Source organism: Oncorhynchus kisutch, linkage group LG8 (assembly GCF_002021735.2).
Source record: "Oncorhynchus kisutch isolate 150728-3 linkage group LG8, Okis_V2, whole genome shotgun sequence".
Lineage (NCBI taxonomy): Eukaryota > Metazoa > Chordata > Actinopteri > Salmoniformes > Salmonidae > Oncorhynchus > Oncorhynchus kisutch.
Genome location: NC_034181.2, coordinates 40,901,617 through 40,925,655, shown reverse-complemented (window position 1 = coordinate 40,925,655; position 24,039 = coordinate 40,901,617). Strand labels below are relative to the sequence as shown.

At 42.8% G+C, this 24,039-nt stretch overlaps 1 protein-coding gene across 3 annotated transcripts; it reads left to right on the top strand.

Moving 5' to 3' along the window:
- The first annotated feature begins 3,142 nt into the window (after positions 1-3,142).
- On the top strand, positions 3,143-23,825 carry LOC109895661 (ubiquitin-protein ligase E3B). 3 transcript variants are annotated; one of them, XR_004210824.1, is made up of 28 exons: positions 3,143-3,815; positions 3,958-4,127; positions 4,241-4,352; positions 4,549-4,608; positions 4,719-4,823; positions 4,941-5,037; positions 5,157-5,242; positions 5,355-5,437; positions 5,722-5,827; positions 5,983-6,103; positions 6,298-6,475; positions 11,533-11,696; positions 11,903-12,070; positions 12,162-12,333; positions 14,062-14,180; positions 14,339-14,453; positions 16,224-16,323; positions 16,431-16,550; positions 16,747-16,923; positions 17,178-17,288; positions 17,499-17,636; positions 17,992-18,057; positions 18,141-18,199; positions 18,806-18,988; positions 19,227-19,338; positions 20,281-20,373; positions 20,730-21,231; positions 22,201-23,825. XR_004210824.1 is itself a non-coding variant. In XM_020489544.2 (27 exons), exons 2-27 carry the CDS (start codon positions 3,967-3,969, stop codon positions 20,919-20,921), a joined length of 3,198 nt encoding a protein of 1,065 aa, XP_020345133.1. In that variant the 5' UTR covers positions 3,143-3,815; positions 3,958-3,966; the 3' UTR covers positions 20,922-23,825. The 3 variants fall into 3 exon arrangements, 2 of the variants coding, with proteins under 2 accessions (XP_020345133.1, XP_031686243.1); XM_020489544.2 differs by having other exon boundaries at positions 20,730-23,825; XM_031830383.1 differs by having other exon boundaries at positions 3,146-3,815; positions 3,923-4,127; positions 20,730-23,825.
- Positions 23,826-24,039: the final 214 nt, after the last annotated feature.

Sequence of the window (24,039 nt, the reverse complement as noted above, 5' to 3'; positions counted from 1 at the left end):
TGTGGTTGGGAATACACAGTAGGGTCAGTAGAATGTGTATACTGTATGGTGTTATTTCATGGGGGACTGAATAATACAGAGCACAGTATATGGATTACTGGATATTCATCCTGTGTGTTACATTAATCCCAAACCAATGAATTAATTGACTGGTGTGTTGAATATCAGTTGGAAAAAAAAATGTTAGGATGAGCAATGTTCGAGTCGGGAGTATAAATATATAAATACAGTATATATACAGTGCATTCGGAAAGTATTCAGACCCCTTTACTTTTTCCACATTTTGTTACGTTACAGCCTCATTTTAAAATCGTTTTTTCCCCCTCATCAATCATGCACACAAAATATCACATAATGACAAAGCAAAAACAGGTTTTATACATTTTTGCAAATATCACTGAAATATCACATTTACATAAGTATACAGACCCTTTTCTCAGTACTTTGTTGAAGCACCTTTTACCAGTGGCGACCCGTCATTCAGGGTAGGTGGGGCAGAGCCCCACATTTTTTGCAAAAAAGAATAATAATTAAATCAAATAAAAATCTATAAATATTTTTTGAGGGGGGCTTGCCTGTTTTGCATGTTATTTTGGCAGTAATACGTGTCACATATCAGTTTACAAACAATTTAAAATAATATATATCATTGAGCTAATAAAGCTGCATACATACTACTTGTTTTCTTAAGTAAAGCAGCTCCAAAATGCAGGTGTTTCAGCCTAGCTCAGTGCTTTCTGTGGTGGTGGGGCGAGCCAGCAAAAAGAGGAGCATTGCGCCGTGTTTGGCTCAGTGTTCTGTCACTCATGGCGACAGTACGTCATCAACAAGTTTAAGTGCTTAGTAAGGGTAGACATCCAAAATTGCAACCCTTTGGGTCCTGCCATAGAGTTATATTACAAGTGCCCATCCAAGAAAGCTCAAGTTCATTGGTCACAGATAAAATTATGTCAAATCAAATTGGCCTTCTTGTGACACAGGGTGCTGTACATGTCTTCGAGGGCAGGCAGTGTGCCCCCGGTGATGCGTTGGGCAGACCACACCACCCTCTGGAGAGCCTGCAGTTGCAGACAGTGCAGATGCCGTACCAGGTGGTGATACAGCCCGACAGGATGCACTCAATGGTGCGTCAGTAAAGGTTTGTGAGGGTCTTAGGGGCCAAGACAAATTTGTTCAGCCTCCATCTTCTGTGTGAGTGGACTATTTAAGATTGCCACTGATGTGTACCCCAAGGAAGCTTTTCACCTTCTCCACTGCGGACCGTCAATGTGGATGTGGGCATGCTCCCTCTGCTGTCTCCAGAAGTCCACGATCAAGGGAGGGGCTATTTGACTGGCACTGCTCTGCAAAAGGGCCCTCACCTCCTCCCTGTAGTCTCTCTCAATGTTGTTGGGATTCAGGCCTACCACTGTTGTGTCATCTGCAAACTTAATGATTGAGATGGAGGCGTGTGTGGGCACACAGTCATGGGTGAACAGGGAGTACAGGAGGAGACTGAGCACGCACCCTTGTTGGGCCCCTGTGTTGAGGATCGGCGTAGTGGATGTGTTGTTGCCTATATGAGTTATTGGAGAGTAAATTACTTTGTTTAAAGAAGTTAAGGTTTTATGCTTGAAGGAGACAGCAGACTGATGAAATGAAGATATATTCTTAATAATTAAATTATATTTAAATATAAATGTGTTATTTATTTAAGGTTAGGGTTAGGGTTAGTAGTGGGCACCAATGTTGACAACTCAATATATTGTTTGATATCGATATGAGCAAGGCATATTGTGATATCAGTTTATTCTTCCTCTTAACCTACACTATATAAATCTAAATCAAATCACATTTTATGGGTCACATACACATATTTAGCAGATGTTTATTGCGGGTGTTGCGAAATGCTTGTGTTCCTAGCTCCAACAGTTGCAGTAGTATCTAACAATACACACAAATCTAAAAGTATAGGAATGGAATTAAGAAATATATCAATATTAGGATGAGCAATGTCTGAGTGGCATTGACTAAAATACAGTAGAGTACAGTATATACATATGAAATGAGTAAAACAGTATTAAACATTATTAAAGTGACTGTTGTTCCATTTAAATTGACCAGTGATTCCATGTCTATGTACATAGGGCAACAGCCTCTAAGGTGCAGGGTTGAGTAACCGGGTGGTAGCCGGCTAGTGATGACTATTTAACAAGCTGTTGGCCTTGAGATAGAAACTGTTTTTCAGTCTCTCCATCCCAGCTTTAATGCACCTGTACTGACCTCGCCTTCTGGATGATAACGGGATGAACAGGCCATGGCTCGGGTGGTTAAGCCCTGTGGTTGCGGGCTTGTGATACAGCCCGACAGAATGCTCTCGATTGTACTTCTGTTAAAGTTTGTGAGGGGGCCAAGAGCCCACCTCCTCCCAGTAGGCTGTCTCGTTATTGTTGGTAATCAGGCCTACTACTGTTGTGTCATCTGCAAACATTATATTTGAGTTGTAGGCGTATGTAGCCACAGTCATGGGTGAACAGGGAATACAGGAGGGGGCTGAGCCCGCACCCTTGTGGGGCTCCAGATGTGGTTAGCGGGTGTGCGCTAATAGTGTTTCAATTGGTGACGTCACTCGCTCTGAGACCTTGAAGTAGTTGTTCCCCTTGCTCTGCGATGGGTAACGATGCTTTGTGGGTGACTGTTGTTGATGTGTGCAGAGGGTCCCTGGTTCGAGCCCAGGTAGGGGCGAGGAGAGGGACAGAAGCAAAACTGGGACTCTTATATAGAGAAAAATAAATACCCTATTGTTCTGCCAGCATAATATCCTGCTGCTATAAGAACGGTAAACATACAAAAAAAAGATTCAACAAGTTATTCTTTATAAACCATAAATTGCGTTGGATTGTTATACGTCACTAATTAGCTTCCGCCCCACAAAGGAGTAACCAATAATAGCTCCCCCCTTTTCATAGCAATACCTATAGTTCCTATAAGTTGCATCAAACGCTTTAATTGAAGAGATCCAGTTCAAACAAGAGTAATTGTGACAAAATAAATGCTAATAGTTCAGTATACATACAATGTATCAATACTGAAATTATTATGTAAGTGTCTACACTCACACAATTACATCCCACTCACAATATATTCTGTGCGACAGTGCAAGGATTAATGGTTAAATTGGATGCAGTCAAATAGCCCCGCCTGTTATTGTTTACATTTTGAAACAGCGTACGGACTCTACTTAATGAGGGTGTCATTTCCAGTGAACGTTCGGTTATTATTGAGTAATGTTTTATTTCGTTTTTCATGTTAGTAAAATGCTTTGATAAGTATTTCAATCAATTGGTGGCGATGAAGTATCTAATCTGCTATGCTAACCAACACAGCTAGCTAGCTGACTGGCGACAAAAGCTAGCGAGTTATTTGCCGGGTCTAGTTATCTACCTAACGCTACTGTAGTACGCTAACTAACCGATACAATTGATTGGTACCACATTGTCAGTTTGTCCATTGGATAAAAACATCGTTTATGTTGCTAGCTAGCTACCTGCCTTAGGAATGTCAACGTTTGAGACCAGACAACCAGCGAATTTAGCTAACGTTAGCTAGTTAACATGGTCTCAAGTTGTAATGACGTGTTAATGTTACATATGTTATTTAAATAGTTATTTTCCTAGAGTTGACAATTGCCGCTTTTGCTGGGCTAACCGAAGCACAGCTAGCTATAGCTCTCGAAGGGTGTCTAAAAACTTGGATCTCGAGGATGTTCAAATGACTTGAGAAGCATAGCGCATTCTGAGCTGCAAAGGTCTAGGCAAGACCAGAGGAAAACACAGGTATACCTTAATTTGAATGTATTCATGGTTCTTCCCCCTCCCCTTCCCACACTGAGACTATAGATGTGTTAATTTGACCATGAATATTCATCTCCATTATGTTTCAGCACCAACTAAGTCTGTCCATTTTGCCTGACCTTAGGGGTGCACAATGTTTAGTGCAGCTCAGAGTTCCAAGTCTGAGTTTCTGGACAAAGCCAGGCAGGCACGTGAGGAGAGGAAGGGGTATAAAGCAAGGGACAGAGCAGCCACCCTAATTCAAGCGCTGGTCAGGAGATTCCTCTGTCGCTGCAGACTCCAGAAACAAATAAGGTTCGCTTTACAAGCAATGCGTGCTGTTATGCATTAGGACACACAATCTTTCATGAGACTAGTTTGTGAATAAACCTTTTGAAGTAATGTATGAATGCTCTCTTTCTTACTAGGAAAGAAGTTGATGACTTATTCCAAGATGCCGGGACCACAAAAAGCAACGCACTATCCATTTTTAAAATTGCACGGAAGTTACTATTCATTTTTTGCCAAGATGATAAGTTGGTAAGTTCTTTAACACCTACACTTCACCCTCACTGATTTGAATGTATGTTTTGTACATTGTTATTAATTGTCTCTTACAGGATGATGTCTCTTATTTACTAACTGAAAGGTAAATTAATGATTACATATCAGTATAGTACTTGAGATTGTTTAGTGTACATATAACTAACAAGCTATGATGCTTTTAACTACACAGAGATTTGAGAAGCTTTGTCGCTCCATTCTTGGCAGCATGGATGTTGAAAATGAGCCCAAAGTGAGTATGATTATAGTGAAGGAATCATCAGTGAGAACAGATTTTGAATTAACCCAGAGTGTGATTGACTCTGACTTTATATATAATAATGTATTCTTCTTTGTTATCAGGTTTGGTATGTGTCATTGGCTCTTTCTAAAGACCTCACCATCCCTTGGATCAAGCAGATTAAAGATCTCCTGTGGATCTCCTGTCAGTTCCTGAAAAAATTAAAGGTAAATCAGAATGCTTTGATGATTAATAACCTTCTTTAAGAAAACAGGTGTACCATTTTAAATATTGAAATGTTATAATTGGATCTTTACACCCCTTCTTCCTTCTGTCTCTTGTAGCCTGACATCATGCAGGACAATAAGCTGGTGACTCTGTACCTCACCATGCTGGTGACTTTCACAGACACATCAACCTGGAAGATAGTGAGAGGGAAAGGTCGGTCTCAGGTCAAACCACTGCTGCAGTACACACACCTCCTCTATATAAGTGTCTTGATGTTGAAAGGAAAAAGACAAAGTGGAATCCTCCATGTTTTTTTTCTCCCTCTGTGGTAGGTGAGGCCCTCAGACCAGCATTGACCCGGATCTGTGAGAACATCATGGGGCATCTCAATCAAAAGGGATTTTATTCAATACTGCAGGTACAGTGACTCATATGACATCTTCCATCTTTTCCCCAGGGCTTTTAGAATGATTATTATTATGTTGCTGACGTTTTATTGGTGGTTTCTGCAATTTTGAATTCCATGGTAGATTCTACTCACCAACGGATTGGCACGCTCCAGACCCTCACTTACCAAGGGCACACTCACAGCAGTATTCACGCTGGCATTAAGGTGAGTGGCCACTGGAAGCTCTCTCATTCCCATTTGACCACCAATTGTCTCTGCATCACTAGAGCCTGGGGCAGATCTATTGTTGTATATACCCAATGTTCTGCTTGCTCACGCTTCCCTCTGTAACTGGGTTTGTTGGAGAAAAAAACAATCAAGTGGCTTAGCTTTATGGAATATGAGATCCTATCTTATCATAGTGTATGATCTGCTTGGTCACCTTTTTAGAATGCTTGGAGCTGAAGAAGGCTCGGGAGCCATTAGTGTAACTTGTCTTTATTTTACAGACCTGTCATTGCTGCTCACTTCTCTGACAACTTGCTGAGGTCTCTCCTCATCCACATCATGTCTGTCCCAGCAGTTGTCTCCCACATCTACACCATCACCCCAGAGGTAAACGCTAAACACTCAAAATGAAGAAATTACAGCCAATTCTCTACCTAGTGCACTGTGTAGGGTGCCACTTCAGACATATAGACATTATTGTATAAACATATAATAGCTTGTACAATGACAAAGCCTCTGAGTGTGTGCTTGTCTCTGTGCAGTGCATGACCACCATCCAGACCCATGACCTGTTGAGGAAGTTCATCCTGTTCCTTAGCTGCGAGGAGCAGTGTGTCGACATCTGTGTCTGCCTGGAGGGGAGCCACACACTGTGCTTACTGGGTAGGGCCGTTTACACTGACTCTCATATCTATTCTATGGCAATATTGGCTACTACTGTGAGTGTGCATGTTTGAGTTGCCTTTTTTTTTGTCTCTTTCTTGTCTTTCTCTGTGCGGTGCTGTGGGAAACATACTGAATCAGTTATTTGGGGTTGCTGCTCTGCGGGGCCTCCGTTTCATCCTGTTGTACTGTAGGTAACCTGATTCACCTGGGCTACCTCAACGAGAAAGTACTGGAGGAGGAGGCCAACCACTTTGTGACGGAACTGACAGACATGCTGTCCTACTGCCAGAGATACGTGTCCCAGAAGAAATCTAACCTCACCCACTGGCACCCTGTCCTTGGCTGGTTCTCCCAAACCGTAGACTACGGGTCAGTGAGACATCCTCATAGCCTGATCACAGATCGGTTTGTGCTCTCTTGCCGACTCTTATGGTTGTTGTCATGCCAAAATCAAGTGTCAATGACCTTAGGAGCAAAACAGCACAAACCAATCTGGGACTGGGCTATGAAATGGGATCTCAACTAGGGCTGTTATGGTGTCTGCGTTACTCCACACCGGCAGTCATGAGTCATTAGACTTCTCCAAGCTCTGATACTGCTGATGGTCATTAGTAGCTTACCAACTTGCTAACTGCCTTGTACTCAGCACTCTATTGTCCCTCTAATCACTCTGACAAATGTAAACGAAAATCGAATCAAATACTTAATGAGAGCCCATGAGCTAATGTTGTGCAATATTTCTATAGGCTATGCAATTGAGAAAACAGAGTTTTGATGGCCTCTATTAAAAAGAGGAGGATCCCATCAGCTTTCTGTAGGCTAGACCTACTATATTTATTTCTCAACTTTCCTAATATTAAGCACATTGCTTCTCTTTCCTGGCTGGCATGAAAGTGAACCACAGGAAAAGCGTCCTCCATTCCCTATTTAAGTGCGTATTTCTTTCCCATGCCCGTTTTGAGACAGGTGCATGATAATGGTCCATTCTAAATCAAAACAAATTTCACACATATATTATTTAGTATATGTAAAGACTAGATTAAATCAAGAATAATCTGATTGTTGACAATATTAGCCCATCACTTGTGAATGATATAGTATCACTTGTGAATGATATAGTATCACTTGTGAATGACATAGTATCACTTGTGAATGATGCCCAGCCTCTGTGCAGTGAGGCAAGAAACAGTGCATGCCTTTTTTTGCAACTCTTTCAAATCATAGTCGCAAACCCCTTTGATAAGATTTGTATCACCACCAAAGTGGCCAAATAACTTCTTAAAATTAACAACATTAATTTGCTTTACAACTGGTGTGGAGCCTAACTAGCATACATAGGAGCCTAACTAGCATACATTTCGTGGTATCCAATTGGAAGTTAGTCTTGTTCCATCACTGCAACTCCCGTACGGACTCGGGAAGAAGCAAAGGTCAAGAGCTGTGCGTTCTCCTAAACACAACCCAGCCAAGCCGCACTGCTTCTTGACACACTGCTCGTTTAACCCGGAACCCTCCCCTAACCCGGATGACGCTGAGCCAATTGTGTGCTGCCCCGCGGGTCTCCCGATCGAGGCCGGCTGCGACTGAGTCTGGACTCGAACCAGGATCTCTAGTAGCACAGCCTTGGACCACTGTGCCACTCGGGAGGCCCTGGCAGCGTCTGAGTTTCAAGTTTGGGGAAGGTAATTGTCGCCATAAAAATGTACCTAATAAAGCATTACATGAATAATCGCATTTGCGGTCACTTTTGAGAATGGTATTTTCCCGCTAATTGCATTCTCAATATTCACGGTTATAGCCTACTGCCGTATGCACATTTCTGAGCTTATAATGTGAAGAAATAGCCTAATAGTTTATCAACATTTTAAGCTAAACCAGGGATCCCCAACTGGCACCCCATGGGTAGTTTTATTTGCCCCCCTCAGGTTTTCTGAGGAAAAAAGCTTTCAAAACATTTTAAATTAATTGTTGGACATAAGACTGTAAAAACACCAGGAAATCAGCTCCAAGTGATTTTAATTTAAGAAATCTGTTCCCAAGTATTCCAATGTATAATGGAAAGCTGTGATCGTATACAAATGTAAGCAAGGTTTTAAATGATTATGTTTTAGTCAAAACATTATATTGGTTTGGGCTTCTTGTGGCCAATTTGCAGTCTACAAATTATTTGTAAATAAGTTCTGGCACCCGAACTTCCGCTCAAGAAAATATCATCCCACAACTTAATCTAGTTGACAATCAATGAGCTAAATGTTCTGATCTGTTGCATCAGCCTCATTTGCTTTAAAAGTTTTTTTGATGCTAGTGGTTGTATTTAATTTGGGATCTGTCGCATTCGACAACTGTCCCAGACTATGTTTGGAATATTTATTTCTCGCACAGAAGGACAAGTTGACCAATAGAATAGGTCAACTTTTGTACTATGGGAGTTAGTAGATTGACATAGGCTAGTACTTTTGCTGTTCATTTGGCCTTCCAACATCTTCAATATGCACCTCAGAATTTGATAAGTACGAGCGTCCCAGATGTGTGTGTTCATTGTAGCCTGTGAGAAGGACCTGATCACGTGACGGTCATTGACTAATAAGAATTGCGGTATCTGAGAAAGCCACGTGAGTGAGAGGTGCTTTGGAGAACTCAGCTGGTAGAAGGAATTATTATATTTATCCAAGGGCACCATGACCGCTAGGCATTATCAAGTGCTTGTCAAATTGTGAATGAGAGACTGATAAAGTGTGTGCAGCCTGCGCAAAAGAATAAACTAAACAAAGCAGAGCTCATGCCTTTCATGTGTAAAAAAGGGAAAATCATTAGTCACATCCTGCAGAATGTATTAAAAATCAAAACATGTAGCCCAATGTTTGTTTCACCACTAAAGTTGCATAAATAACTCCAAATGAATCATATATGAGGACCTGTTAATTTGTTAACCGCTCAACACAGAATATGTGTGCACTCCGTAAAATCGATTGGAGAAAATATACAGTGCCTTGCAAAAGTATTCACCCCCCTTGGCGTTTTTATATTTTGTTGCATTACAACCTGTAATTGAAATAGATTTTTATTTGGATTTCATGTAATGGACATACACAAAATAGTCCAGATTGGTGAAGTGAAATTAAAATAATGACTTGTTTCAAAAAAATGCAAAAAAAAAAGTGGTGCGTGCATATGTTTTCACCCCATTTGCTATGAAGCCCCTAAATAAGATCTTGTTCAACCAATTACCTTCAGAAGTCACATAATTAGTTAGATTGCACACAGGTGGACTTTATTTAAGTGTTCCATGATCTGTCACATGATCTGTGTATATATACACCTGTTCTGAAAGGCCCCAGTGTCTGCAACACCACCAAGCAAGGGGCACCACACCAAGCAAGGGGCACCACACCAAGCAAGGGGCACCACACCAAGCAAGGGGCACCACACCAAGCAAGGGGCACCACACCAAGCAAGGGGCACCACACCAAGCAAGGGGCACCACACCAAGCAAGGGGCACCACACCAAGCAAGGGGCACCACACCAAGCAAGGGGCACCACACCAAGCAAGCGGCACACCAAGCAAGCGGCACACCATGAAGACCAAGGAGCTCTCCAAACAGGTCAGGGATAAAGTTGTGGAAAAGTACAGTTCAGGGTTGGGTTATAAAAAATATCCGAAACTTTGAACATCCCACGGAGCACCATTAAATCCATTATTTAAAAAATTGAAAGAATATGGCAACACAACAAACCTGCCAAGAGTGGGCCGCCCAACAAATCTCATGGACCAGGCAAGGAGGGCATTAATCAGAGAGGCAACAAAGAGATAACTCTAAAGGAGCTGCAAAGATCCACAGCAGAGATTGGAGTATCTGTCCATAGGACCACTTTAAGCTGTACACTCCACAGGGCTGGGCTTTACAGATGAATGGCCAGAAAAAAAGACTTTACTTAAAGAAAAAAATAAGCAAACACGTTTGGTGTTCGCCAAAACGTTTGGTGTTCGCGTGTGGGAGACTACCCAACCATATGGAAGAAGGTACTCTTGTCAGATGAGACTAAAATTGAGCTTTGAAGGAATGGTGGATGGCGCTAAATACATGGAAATTCTTGAGGGAAACCTGTTTCAGTCTTCCAGAGATTTGAGTCTGGGACGGAGGTTCACCTTCCAGCAGGACAATGACCCTAAGCATACTGCTAAAGCAACACTCGAGTGGTTTAAGGGGAAACATTTAAATGTATTGGAATGGCCTAGTCAAAGCCCAGACCTCAATCCAATTGTGAATCTGTGGTATGACTTAAATATTGCTGTACACCAGCGGAACCCATCTAACTTGAAGGAGCTGGAGCAGTTTTGCCTTGAAGAAGGGGCAAACATCTCAGTGGCTAGATGTGCCAAGCTTATAGAGACATAACCAAAGAGACTTGCAGCTGTAATTGCTGCAAAAGGTGGCCCTACAAATAATTGACTTTGGGGGGGGGTGAAAAGTCACGCATGCTCAAGTTTTCCATTTTTTTGGTCTTATTTCTTGTTTTGTTTCACAATTAAAAAATATTTTGCATCTTCAAAGTGGTAGGCATGTTGTATAAATCAAATGATACCCCCCCCCCCCAATAATATATTTATTCCACGTTGTAAGGCAACAAAATAGAAAAAATGCCATGGGGGATGAATACTTTTGCAAGCCATGGTATTTTCTAAGTTATTCAGCTACAAAATATATATACAAAACTGTGGACACCCCTTCAAATTAGTGGATTTGGTTATTTCAGCCACACCCGTTCCTGACAGGTGTATGAAATCGAGCACATAGACAAACATTGGCAGTAGAATGGCCCGTACTGAAGAGCTCAGTGACCTTCAACGTGGCACTGTCATAGGATGCCACCTTTCCAACAAGTCAGTTCGTAAAATTTCTGCCCTGCTAGAGCTTCCCCGGCCAACTGTAAGTGCTGTTATTGTAAAGTGGAAACGTCTAGGAGCAACAATTGGTCAGCTGTGAAGTGGTAGGCCACACAAGCTCACAGAATGGGACTGCCGAGTGCGGTAGCGCGTAAAAATCATCTGTCCTCGGTTGCAGCACTCACTACCGAGTTCCAAACTGCCTCTGGAAGTAACGTCAGCACAAGAACAGTTAATTGGGAGGTTCATGAAATGGGTTTCCATGGCCGATTAGACGTACCAAGATCACCATGGGCAATACCAAGTGTTGGCTGGAGTGGTGTAAAGATTGCTGCCATTGGATATTAGAGCAGTGGAAACATTCTTTGCAGTGAGGAATCATGCTTCACCATCTGACGGATGAATCTGGGTTTGGTGGCGAAGCCTTACCGGAAGAGTGGAGGCTGTTATAGCAGCAAAGGGGGGACCAACTCGATCTCACACACACACACACACACCCACCCACCCCCTTCCCACTCAACCTTTACTTCATCCCTCCAGTCTGAATGAGTCCATGCCACTGGTCACGAAGCAGTTGCAGTACCTGTGGGGCATGCCTGTGATCCGGACTCTCTTCAGTGACGTCCTCAGCAAAAAGCTGGAGACCCAAGAGCCCACGCCTCCGCCACAACCTACCACATCCCAAAACAACCTGCCAGTCAAGAGTAAGTTGAATTGTATTTCAGTTTCTCTTTTGTTTTCTCATCAGGCATTTAATGTCATGGGTTATTTATTTTGACACCATTATCAGATTTATTATCCCTATATCTGGGTTGTTGTTGATTGATCCAGATTATATGATAGAAGTGCATAATATAAGTTGTGTTTTTTAAAACGATGATCTAACCTTATTGGACCGGTTTCCTCTTAGGTCTATTCAAGCGGGCATTTCAGAAGTCTGCCTCAGTACGAAACATCCTGAAGCCAGTTGGCGGGAGACGGGTGGACTCCGCAGAGGTTCAGAAAGTGTGCAGTATCTGTGTACTGTACCAGACAGCCCTCACCACGCTCACCCAGATACGACTGCAAATCCTTACTGGTGAGTCCCTGCATAGTTCCATTTGAATCAGGCACGCATACACACGCACACGCACATTCTCTCATGTTGTGTTCGGTGCTGTCCCCCTCAGGCCTAACCTACCTGGATGACCTGCTGCCTAAGCTGTGGGCCTTCATCTGCGAACTAGGACCCCAAGGAGGGCTCAAGCTGTTCATAGAGTGCCTGAACAACGACACAGAGGAGTCTAAACAGCTGCTAGCCATGCTCATGCTGTTTTGTGACTGCTCCAGACACCTCATCACGTGAGCTCCATGAAATGCTACCACATAATTTACACGTTATACAGTATAGGGTGGTTTCCTAAGTATAGATTAAGTCTAGTCCTAGACTAAGAAGCACCTCTTTCAGTCCTAATCTGCATCCAGGAAACTGGCCCTAAATACAATATCCCATCTCTGTGCTTACTTATACAGTCATGGCCAAAAGTTTTGAGAATGACACAAATATTAATTTCCACAAAGTTTGCTGCTTCAGTGTCTTTAGATATTTTTGTCAGATGTTACTATGGAATACTGAAGTATAATTACAAACATTTCATCAGTGTCAAATGCTTTTATTGACAATTACATGAAGTTGATGCAAAGAGTCAATATTTGCAGTGTTGACCCTTCTTTTTCAAGACCTCTGCAATCCGCCCTGGCATGCTGTCAATTTACTTCTGGGCCACATCCTGACTGATGGCAGCCCATTCTTGCATAATCAATGCTTGGAGTTTGTCAGAATTTGTGGGTTTTTGTTTGTCCACCCGCCTCTTGAGGATTGACCACAAGTTCTCAATGGGATTAAGGTCTCGGGAGTTTCCTGGCCATGGACCCAAAATATCAATGTTTTGTTCTCCCCAGCCACTTAGTTATCACTTTTGCCTTATGGCAAGGTGCTCCATCATGCTGGAAAAGGCATTGTTCATCACAAAACTGTTCCTGGATGGTTGGGAGAAGTTGCTCTTGGAGGATGTGTTGGTACCATTCTTTATTCATGGCTGTGTTCTTAGGCAAAATTGTGAGTGAGCCCACTCCCTTGGCTGAGAAGCAACCCCACACATGAATGGTCTCAGGATGCTTTAATGTTGGCATGACACAGAACTGATGGTAGCGCTCACCTTGTCTTCTCCGGACATGCTTTTTTCCGGATGCCCCAAATAATCGGAAAGGGGATTCAGAGAAAATGACTTTACCCCAGTTCTCAGCAGTCCAATCCCTGTACCTTTTGTTGAATATGAGTCTGTCCCTGATGTTTTTCCTGGAGAGAAGTGGCTTCTTCGCCTCACTGTGTGTGCAGATGCACTCACACCTGCCTGCTGCCATTCCTGAGCAAGCTCTGTACTGTTGGTGCCCTGATCCCGCTGCTGAATCAACTTTAGGAGACGGTCCTGGCGCTTGCTAGACTTTCTTGGGCGCCCTGAAGCCACCTTCACAACATTTGAACCGCTCTCCTTGAAGTTCTTGATGATCCGATAAAAGGTTGATTTAGGTGCAATCTTACTGGCAGCAATATCCTTGCCTGTGAAGCCCTTTTTGTGCAAAGCAATGATGATGGCACGTGTTTCCTTGCAGGTAACCATGGGTGACAGAGGAAGAACAATGATTCCAAGCACCATCCTCTTTTTGAAGCTTCCAGTCTGTTATTCGAACTCAATCAGCATGACAGAGTGATCTCCAGCCTTGTCCTCGTCAACACTCACACCTGTGTTAATGAGAGAATCACTGACATGATGTCAGCTGCTCCTTTTGTGGCAGGGCTGAAATGCAGTGGACATGTTTTGGGGGGATTCAGTTCATTTGCATGGCAAAGAGGGACTTTGCAATTAATTGCAATTCATCTGATCACTCTTCATAACATTCTAGAGTATATGCAAATTGCCATCATACAAACTGAGGCAGCAGACTTTGAAAATTCATATTTGTGTCATTCTCAAAACTTTTGGCCACGACTGTATGTTATATCTTGACCATCCTTTGTGTGTTATACAGGATCCTGGATGACATTGAAGTTTACGAAGAGCAGATCTCGTTTAAGACGGAGGAGCTTGTAACCATCTCCTCATTTCTCAACACGTTTGTTTACAAGATGGTCTGGGATGGCATCTTGGGTGAGTCTCCTCCTCCCTCTGTTGAATTCTTGTCGTACTCAAAGGCGATGTGATAGACAGTGACAGAATTGCCAATCCCAGGTTCCGGCACCATGAGAAATGTCTTGAGGATAGGGTCGTTGAGTGTGTGCATTAACTTAATGTGTTGTCTGTGACAGAGAATGCCAAGGGAGAGAAGCTGGACCTGTTCCACAGTGTTCACGGCTGGCTGATGGTGCTTTACGAGCGGGACTGCAGGAGAAGGTTCTCCCCTGATGACAACTGGCTGCGCAAGTAAGTGCCCCTCCCGGGAAACATACTTATCCTAATCCCTGATCCTTCCCATAGTTAGTCTGCACTTCCCAAAACCTGCTAAGTGATCCTAGTGATCAGTAGCGGTCAAATGCTTGAGGAGCGCTTGATGAAGCTTGCCCACCACAATGGAACCAATGGAACATTTGTGCCAACTTTGACCACCCAGTACTCCACGCAAGCCATGTTGGGCCCACCTCCATTACTTGGAAGTATTTGACTGAATTGAAAATGGATTGAATTTAGATTTTGCGTCACACACAATAACCCATAATGTCAGTGGAATTATGTTTTTAGACATTTTTACGAATTCATTCAAATGAAAAGCTGAAATGTATTGAGTCGATAAGTATTCTTAAGGCAAGCCTAAATAAATGAAAGAGTAAAAATGTGCTTAACAAGTCACATAATAAGTTGCGTGGACTCACTCTGTGTGCAATGAGTTTTTGACATGATTTTGAAATGTTACCCCATCTCTGTACCCCACACATACAATTATCTATAATGTCCCATAGTCGAGCAGTGAATTTCAAGCACAGATTCAACCACAAAGACTAGGGAGGTTTTCCAATGGTTCGCAAAGAAGTTCACCTATTGGTAGCTGACATTAAATGTCCCATGGTGCAGTTATTAATTACACTTTGGATGGTGTATCAATACAGCCAGTCACTACACAGATACAGGCGTCCTACCTAACTCAGTTGCCAGAGAGCAAGGAAACCGCTCAGGGATTTCATCATGAGGCCAAAGGGGATTTTTTTTAAATTATCGAGTTTTTAATGGCTGTGATTAGAAAGAAACTGAGAATGGATCAACAACATTGTAGTTGCTCCTAATACTAACCTAATTGACAGAGTGAAAAGAAGGAAGCCTGTACAGAATACAATTATTCCAAAACATGCATCCTGTTTGCAATAAGGCACTAAAGTAATACTGCAAAAAATGTGGCAAATCAATTAACTTTTTGTCCTGTATTCAAAGCGTTATGTTTGGGGTAAATCCAACACATCACGGAGTTACCACTCTTTATATTTTCAAGCATGGTGGTGGCTGCATCATGTTATGGGTATGCTAATCATCAAGGACTAGGGAGTTTTTTTAATGATAAAAAGCAAAGGAATAGATCCAAGCAAAGGCAAAATCCTAGAGAAGAGCTTAGTTTGGTCTGCTTTCCAACAGACACTGGGATACGAATTCACCTTTTAGCAGGACAATTACCCAAAACACAAGGCCAATTATGCACGAGTTGCTTACCAAGATGACATTGAAAGTTCCTTAGTGGCCTAGTTAGGGTTTTGACTTAAGTCTGCTTTAAAATCTTATGTCAAGACTTGAAAATGGCTGTCTAGCAATGATCAACAACCGACTTGACAGAGCTTGAAGAATTGTACAATCCAGGTGTACAAAGCTCTGCGATTTACCCAGAAAGACTAACTGCTGTAATGTATTGACTCGGGATTGAATACTTATCTAATCAATATATATTAGTGTTTTATTATCCATAAATATTTTTAGATTTCAGAATTTTTCTGCCACTTTGACATTAGAGTATTTTGTGTAGATCATTGACAGAAAAATTAACAATTAAATCCATTTTAATCCCACTTTGTGACACAATAAAATGTGGAAAAAGTCAAGGGGTGAATACTTTCTCAAGGCACTGTATTTGTCCCAGGCCTGATCAGTAGGGGGAAAAAATAGATATTTGAAAAGGTACACTCACTGACTCACTCTTTCACCCCTTGTGTCCAGGGATCTAAAGCCGAGCCTTTTGTTCCAAGAGCTGGAGAAGGGCAAGAGGAGAGCTCAGCTGTTACTTCAGTACATCCCACACGTCATTCCACACAAAAACGTGAGTCTGCACAGAAATAAAATTTGTCCTTCCCGGGCATTTGTATTTGTCGTTTCACTATACCAATAATGCACATAGTGTCTCACTCCTTGTTCTCCCCACTTTAGAGGGTCCTGCTGTTCCGAAACATTGTCACCAAGGAGAAGGAAACCTTGGGATTGGTGGAGACTAGCTCCGCCTCTCCGCATGTCACTCATATCACCATTCGCCGCTCACGGATGTTAGAGGTATGAAATGGATGTATCCATCTTTTGCATGTTTTCCCCCACACTAGCATATCACTAAGAATGTATTCCCGAAACAGTGTTATGCAAAGGGTACATATTGGCACAGAGCCTGATGTCAAATACAGTCAGGCATGGTGGTTGTAACTGATACCCAAACTGATCACCCAAACTCTTTGTGTCTGAACTCTCTCATAAGGATGGTTATGACCAGCTCCGCCGGTTGCCCGTCAACTCCATCAAAGGTGTGATCCGCGTGAAGTTTGTCAACGACCTGGGTGTGGACGAGGCCGGCATCGACCAGGACGGCGTCTTCAAGGAGTTCCTGGAAGAGATCATCAAGAAAGTCTTCAATCCGGCTCTCAACCTCTTTAAGGTTGGCTCTCCAGACCTTGCTTCAAATACTTTTTGAAATAATTTTGAGTGCTGTATCTGTGCTTGATTGAGCTTGCCTGTTGCACTGGAACCAATAGACAAGTCTCAAAAGTGCATACACTGCCCACCTGGCACTCCAGGATAGGCTAAAGCTAACGCTCATAGTCTTTTGAAAGATTTCAAATAGTATCAAGGTACTTTTAGCTACTGCTGCTACTGCTGCTGCTGATTTTATGCTGATGTCTCCCCCCATAGACCACCAGTGGCAATGAGAGGCTGTACCCCTCCCCTACGTCCTACATCCACGAGAACCACCTGCAGCTCTTTGAGTTTGTGGGGAAGATGCTCGGAAAAGCCATGTATGAGGTGTGCCTGCGCTCACAGAGGATGTTATTCATTTGAAATGACCATATATGTAACAAGAATTACTTATTTTAAAGCCACTAGCCCAACTCACCACTTTTTCCTGCTATAATGCTGAGGGATAGGTCTGGAGAAATGTTGCCACAATTTATAGATGGAGCTATCGATGCGAAGCCTGATAGTCCATGAGATCAACGTGTGTGTGTGTTTCAGGGTATCGTGGTAGACGTACCCTTCGCCTCCTTCTTCCTCGGCCAGGTCATGGGCCACCATCACAGCACTTTCTACAGCTCCATTGACGAGCTGCCCTCCCTGGACTCTGAGTTCTACAAGAACCTCACCTCCATTAAGGTCAGAAAGACTCCTCCCCCCTCCCAACACACAGACACTGATAGTTGTTTAGTTCCTGAGATCATGTTCATTACAGCACACAATGGAAAACGTTTCAAAACAATTTGCAACTGAAAACGAAAGGGAGTGTTTCTTATTATATAAGTCCATGAGGTCCTTTCTCCCGGTTTCAGTCTGTTTTGTTTCTGCTTGGTGCCTGATGAACACGACCCTGGTTTATGGTGACCGCTATTTTGATTTGAGAAGTTTTTTTGCTTCGCTGTTATCCGTCGTTACTTTTTGTGATCAATATCACTCTGAAGTTGTGGAAGTCGACTCAAAATAGTTATTTGATCTTCGTCTTGTCCTTTTCCAGCGCTACGACGGGGATGTTGGTGATCTAGGACTGACGCTATCGTATGACGAGGATGTTATGGGACAGGTAGAATCCATAGTTTTTCTCTGAATGTAGAAAAACAGAACTCTTCTCTTGTCTCTTAATACTGTCTTCGTGTCATATCGCAGCTGGTCTGTCATGAGCTGATTCCTGGAGGAAAGACGATGCCAGTCACCAATGAAAACAAGTGAGAAAGATGCAGATACAGTATCTAGAACAAACGTGTATATTTTTACAGTTGTTGATGTGATTTGATGTTAACACTCTCGTTCTCTAAACACAAGATTAGTTTATTGTCCCTGTAGTTATAACAAGTTGGGTTGGATGACGACGTGGGGTTCCGTCCAGGAACAACCCCTAGCCCCTACACCCGGCCCTTTGACATTTGTGGAGATCTGATAGGTGTAAGCAATATGGTGTATGTCCTACCAAGCCTATCACAGGGCAAGGTAGATGGGTATAATAAGCAATACGCTAGTACATCTATCAAAACCTTTCAGTTCTCCACAAGTACCTAGGTGGAAGGGCTAGAGGGTTGTTTCTAGACAGGCCCAGGGTTCTCCCCAAAGAATGTAAGCGGTTCGCTGTGCCATCTTGCGGTCTGTCTGCACCACTATGTTAAAAAAAAAAGTAAAGGAAATGTTTGGCTCTAGATTATAGGAAATGGCCCCCCTGGGCCTCCCCCCACAGTACTCGGCAGCACCACCTTGTTAAAAAATGCTGGGGAGAACCCTGAGGCCCATGTTGTTCCGAGTCTGACTTAACCTCACCTTTGACCTTGTCCGTGTTGCAGGATCAGCTATATCCACCTGATGGCGCACTTCCGCATGCACACGCAGATAAAAGAGCAAACGTCAGCTTTCATCCGAGGGTTCCGCAGCATCATCAACCCAGAGTGGCTGCACATGTTCTCCACCCCCGAGGTCCAGCGCCTCGTGTCCGGGGACAACGCCGAGATAGATCTGGATGACCTCAAGTGCGTTGACCTTCCACCCCCTTTCCCCCTCGATGAGCTTCTCCACATCTTTTCGACCTGCCAATTCCCAAACATTTTAGGGAAATCCTGAAATCCTATAATCCTAGGTTTGAATGTCCCATTTGATTGGGTAACGGACAGTGAGTTGACTGTGTAAGGTTGTAAAGCCAAGGTGAAGGTGCTTGCTGACATGGTCTCTCTTGCTCTCTTTCCTGCCCGCTCTCTCTCCTGTTGTCAGGAAACACACAGTGTACTATGGAGGTTTCCACAGCAGCCATCGGGTCATCATCTGGCTGTGGGACATCCTGTCCAGTGACTTCTCCTCTGAGGAAAGGGCCATGTTCCTCAAGGTAGTAACAACCCCCAAATGTTACTATACTGAACAAAAATATGAACACAACATGTAAAGTGTTGGTCCCATGTTTCATGAGCTGAAATAAAAGATCCCAGAAAGGTTCCATATGTACAAAAAGCTTATTATTCAAAAATGTTTCTTTACATCCCTGTTAGTGAGCATTTCACCTTTGCCAAGATAATCCGCCCACCTGGCAGGTGTGGCATATCAAGGAGCTGATTAAATAGCATGATCATTACACAGGTGCACCTTGTGCTGGGGACAATAAAAGGCCACTCTAAAATGTGCAGTTTTGTCACACAACACAATGACACAGATGTCTCAAGTTTTTAGGGAGTGTTCAATTGTCATGCTGACTGCAGGAATTTCCACCAGAGCTGTTGCCAGAGAATTTAATGTTAATTTCTCTACCATAAGCCGCCTCCAATGTCAATTTATAGAATTTGGCAGTATATCCAACCAGCCTCACAACCGCAGACCACGTGTAACCACGCCAGCCCAGGATCTCCACATCCGGCTTCTTCACATGTGGGATCGTCTGAGGAGGGGAGGATGGTTCTGAGGAGTATTTGTCTGTAATAAAGCCCTTTTGTGGAGGAAAAAGTAATTATGATTGGCTGGGCCTGGCTTCCCAGTGGGTGGGCCTATGCCCTCCCAGGCCCACCCATGGCTGCGCCCCTGCCCAGTCATGTGAAATCCATAAATTAGGGCCTAATGAATTTTCAATTGACTGATTTCCTTCTATGTACTGTAATAAAGTTGAATATTTTAAATTGTTTCAATTTACATTTATATTTTTGTTCAGTATAAAATGCTATTTTACTGTTCATACGTTAACTGCATTACGTTGGCTTGCGGGGCTGTCAGTTTCAGACCCCTGCTCTAGAACGCCCTTGCACTTGTTATGTGATCCTCTGTTGTTGTTCTGCTTTTACAGTTTGTCACCAGCTGTTCGAGACCACCCCTCCTGGGTTTTGCCTACCTCAAGCCCCCTTTCTCCATTCGCTGTGTGGAGGTGTCCGATGATCAGGTGAGAACACTTGGATCATTGGAAAGTTAAAAAAAAAATATATATTTAACCTTTTATTTATCTAGGCAAGTCACTTAAGAACATATTCTTATTTACAATGACGGCCTAGGAACAGTGGATTAACTGCTTTGTTCAGGGGCAGAACGACAGATTTTTACCGGCTCGCAGATTCGATCTAGCAACCTTTCGGTTACTGGCACAACGCTCTAACCACTAGGCTACCTGGCGCCCCAGCACACACAACTAGTATGCCTATTTTAGTTGAAGAACTTAGGTTTGGGAAGTCAGTCCCTTGAGACTACTTTGGTTCTCCGTGTGTTTATGTGTTCACGCTCCTGTCACCCATCTCTCTCTAGGACACGGGGGACACCCTGGGAAGTGTCCTGCGGGGTTTCTTCACCATCCGGAAGAAGGAGCCTGGCGGCCGCCTCCCCACCTCATCCACCTGCTTCAACCTGCTCAAGCTGCCTAACTACAGCAAGAAAAGCATCCTGCGTGACAAGCTCCGCTATGCCATCAGTATGAACACAGGTTTTGAGCTCTCCTAAAATAAACTCCCCCCTGCTCGTGGTCTGCTGCCAGCAAAACTAAAGGATAAACAACTAAAGAGCATCCTCCTTACACAGGCTAAGGGTGGCAGCCGGTCAAGTCAGTGGAGCATCACCAAAGCTGAAGGCGAAACAAATAGGATACCCCCTTACCTTTATCCCAGTCTAGGAAACCAGAAGAGCGCCACCCTCTTTTACCCCAATCAGTCTGGATTCTGGAAACTCCACCCACCCCAAGGGCTTTCAACCCTATTTGCTGCCTGTGCAACCATGGTAACTTATGTTCTGACCAGTGGCAGTCATTGCCCATGTGAGTTTATTTCACTTTTTTTTTATAGACAAGTAGCTGAAGAAATTGTGGGAACAGCACAATTGAAACAGTCTCTTTACTCTCACACACCCGAAAACCAAATCCATGCTAATAATCGTAACAAGGAGGAATGTTTAACCTAACACATTGCTGAACTAAAATGGCTCAGTGTCTTACTATTTCTTCTCAGGCTTAACAGAACGATACTTGGATCTAGCACTCCCACGTCAAACAAACTGGAAAGCAATATAGATGCAATGCAAGCGATTACACGCGATAGACTCCACACTGGAGCAAAATCATATGAAGCTTTGTTCTACCTGCTGGAACAGGATGTTATCCGAGCAACTGTCCGCTGTCATTCGGCGAGTCTTAATAACCTTGTTTTTAACATGACGGAAGCACCTTTTCATAAAGAGACGACAAATCACCGCCTCGTGTTCAACGACAAGTTCTGACCACGGAGATGTGGTCACGTGTTGGCGCCTGTGTCATATCTGTTTATTGTCCCTCGTGGGTTAATTAGGGAATTTAAATCCTGACGATCTGTCTCTCTCCCCATACACACACACACACACACACTACAGTCAGTCACCTGACAACAGCTTTGGAGCCTGTATGTCTCTGTTCTCTAATGTATTCAAATTAGAATTCATGTTACACAGCAATGCATTTGTGATGCCATCAATACTTAAACCAAACTCCATGCCGTTATTTGATACCAGATGTCCCCGTTATCTTCTGTCATGGTTCCGGAGTCTCTTGTCTTGTTGCGTTTTGAAAATGGATAATACAGTGGCTCTGTTTAAAAAAATATATGTTTTGCTATGAAATATCTGGGTCCGATAACTACAGCGGACACAACATTGACAACCATTGTTTTTTCCACTTTGCATGTCCCTAATGTGACATTCCCAAACGAATCTGTTACATTGAAGTCAATCATGAACATTTATCTATATCCACTAGGATTGGCCATGCCTCTTGGAATGGAATCAAGCCATGAACACATAGGACAAAGACTTGAGCCTGCTCACAGACAATTGAAGTCCCATTCTCCCTTTACCGCCACTGAACCGTCCAACCCAGGAAGGTTTGGTGTCAAGCATGTACTGATTCTCCCTTGTGTCTGGTAACCTTACAGCCATGTGGAAAAGGGGATACACAGGGAGCAAACCATACTATTTGTCATGGGCTGGTTGATCATGTGAATCTGAAAGCATTGCTTTTGTGTTTCTCTCTCTCATCTCCTTTCTTACCTACTCTCTCTTGCACATAACCCTGCTCTTTTTGTGAGGGGGACACACACATTTTTTTTTCTTCTGAAGATCGGAAATAATTACACCATGCAAAACGTCAAAGGAGCAAATAAAAAGAGACAATTTGGGGCAGTTGTTAGTGACGTGTAGTTCCAACGTCAAGGTGTTTGCAGACGAGGCAGCAAAGGGTCCTGAGTTTTAATAATGTGAAAGACGAACAGGCTGATTTAAAAGCAATAGCCTATTTGTTGATTCAGTATTTTATGCAAAACTGTTTCATGAGGGGTGTACATTTGTGCGTTGAGTGGTTGTCAGAACCATAGACATGGCTCTGGTTGTGGTCATAAAAAAAGGGAATAAAGCCTTTTTAAGCACCATTTAAGAACTATCTCTTATATATCCTGGCCACTGGTTAACAGAACTCAGTTCTGATGATTATACAGGCATGTTATGGGCATTAAACAAGGTTCTATATGGTTTTGTATTGCTTTACTAACTGAAATCTGTGCTCGATTTGTCTGTGTATAGGAATATTAAGGGGGTACAACATACCTGTACAGGCATTTCCCCCCCATTTATAAATGCCATTAATCTCATTGACAAATAGAAATGACAATTTGTCTTAGTGACTCTATGGGAAGACTTTACCTCAATGTTCAGTCTGTTGTGATCACTGCGATATATTTCCTTACTTCCCAAGGACCTCTGATGAATCATTCGCTTACAAAAAAAGATTGCAGTTTTGAAACTGCAGTAAAAATGCAGTAACTGCAGTCGACTGGTACCTTGAACTGCAGTTACACTGCAAAATTACTGCAGTAAAAAAAATGTATTCTTTTGGACGCAGTATTTGCAGCATACTGTAGTTATAGTACAATCTGACTGCATCTTTTTCACTTCAGTGGTGCCAGTCTGACTGCAGTTACCCATTTTATTTCAATCAATTGTTTCAGCATCCTGAAATGGGTTAGAAATGAGTCATGGAATGGAAATGGTCAGTGTCCCAGAGAAGACTGGAAGATACCTCACAAGCTCTGTCTGGTGTTTTAATGGGGGCACTCCTCCATTTTAAACGATGTCATGAAATCTTGCTGTATCTTTTTATGAATTAGACAAAAAATAAATCCAGGAAATGTGCAACATGCTTCTATGAAAGTACTGTCCCCTCACAATCTGTGAAGTGTCTTTGGGAACTGGTTGCGCTATGTGAAATGCAGGTAATTGAAAACTAAATTTCAATGTAAAACATGTTTGTGTATGATACTATTTATTCTGTAAAAACAGTAACATAATTGTTAACCATAATTATTCTAAAAACTTTACTTATCAACTGAAGTGAGTGTGTCTTGGTTTTATTTCTAGAGGAATCAATCCATTTATTTTCTCACTTCGGGACAAGTTCTGTATACCTCAAAGCGGTATTTATTAATTAAATAATGATATAACAGTTGTGAAGAACAGGTTCTGTCAGTTCCATAGAGATTCATCTTTATCTGCCATTATAGCGTCTGACACAGCATGGGCAGCGCCATTGAGGTTATCTCCATTT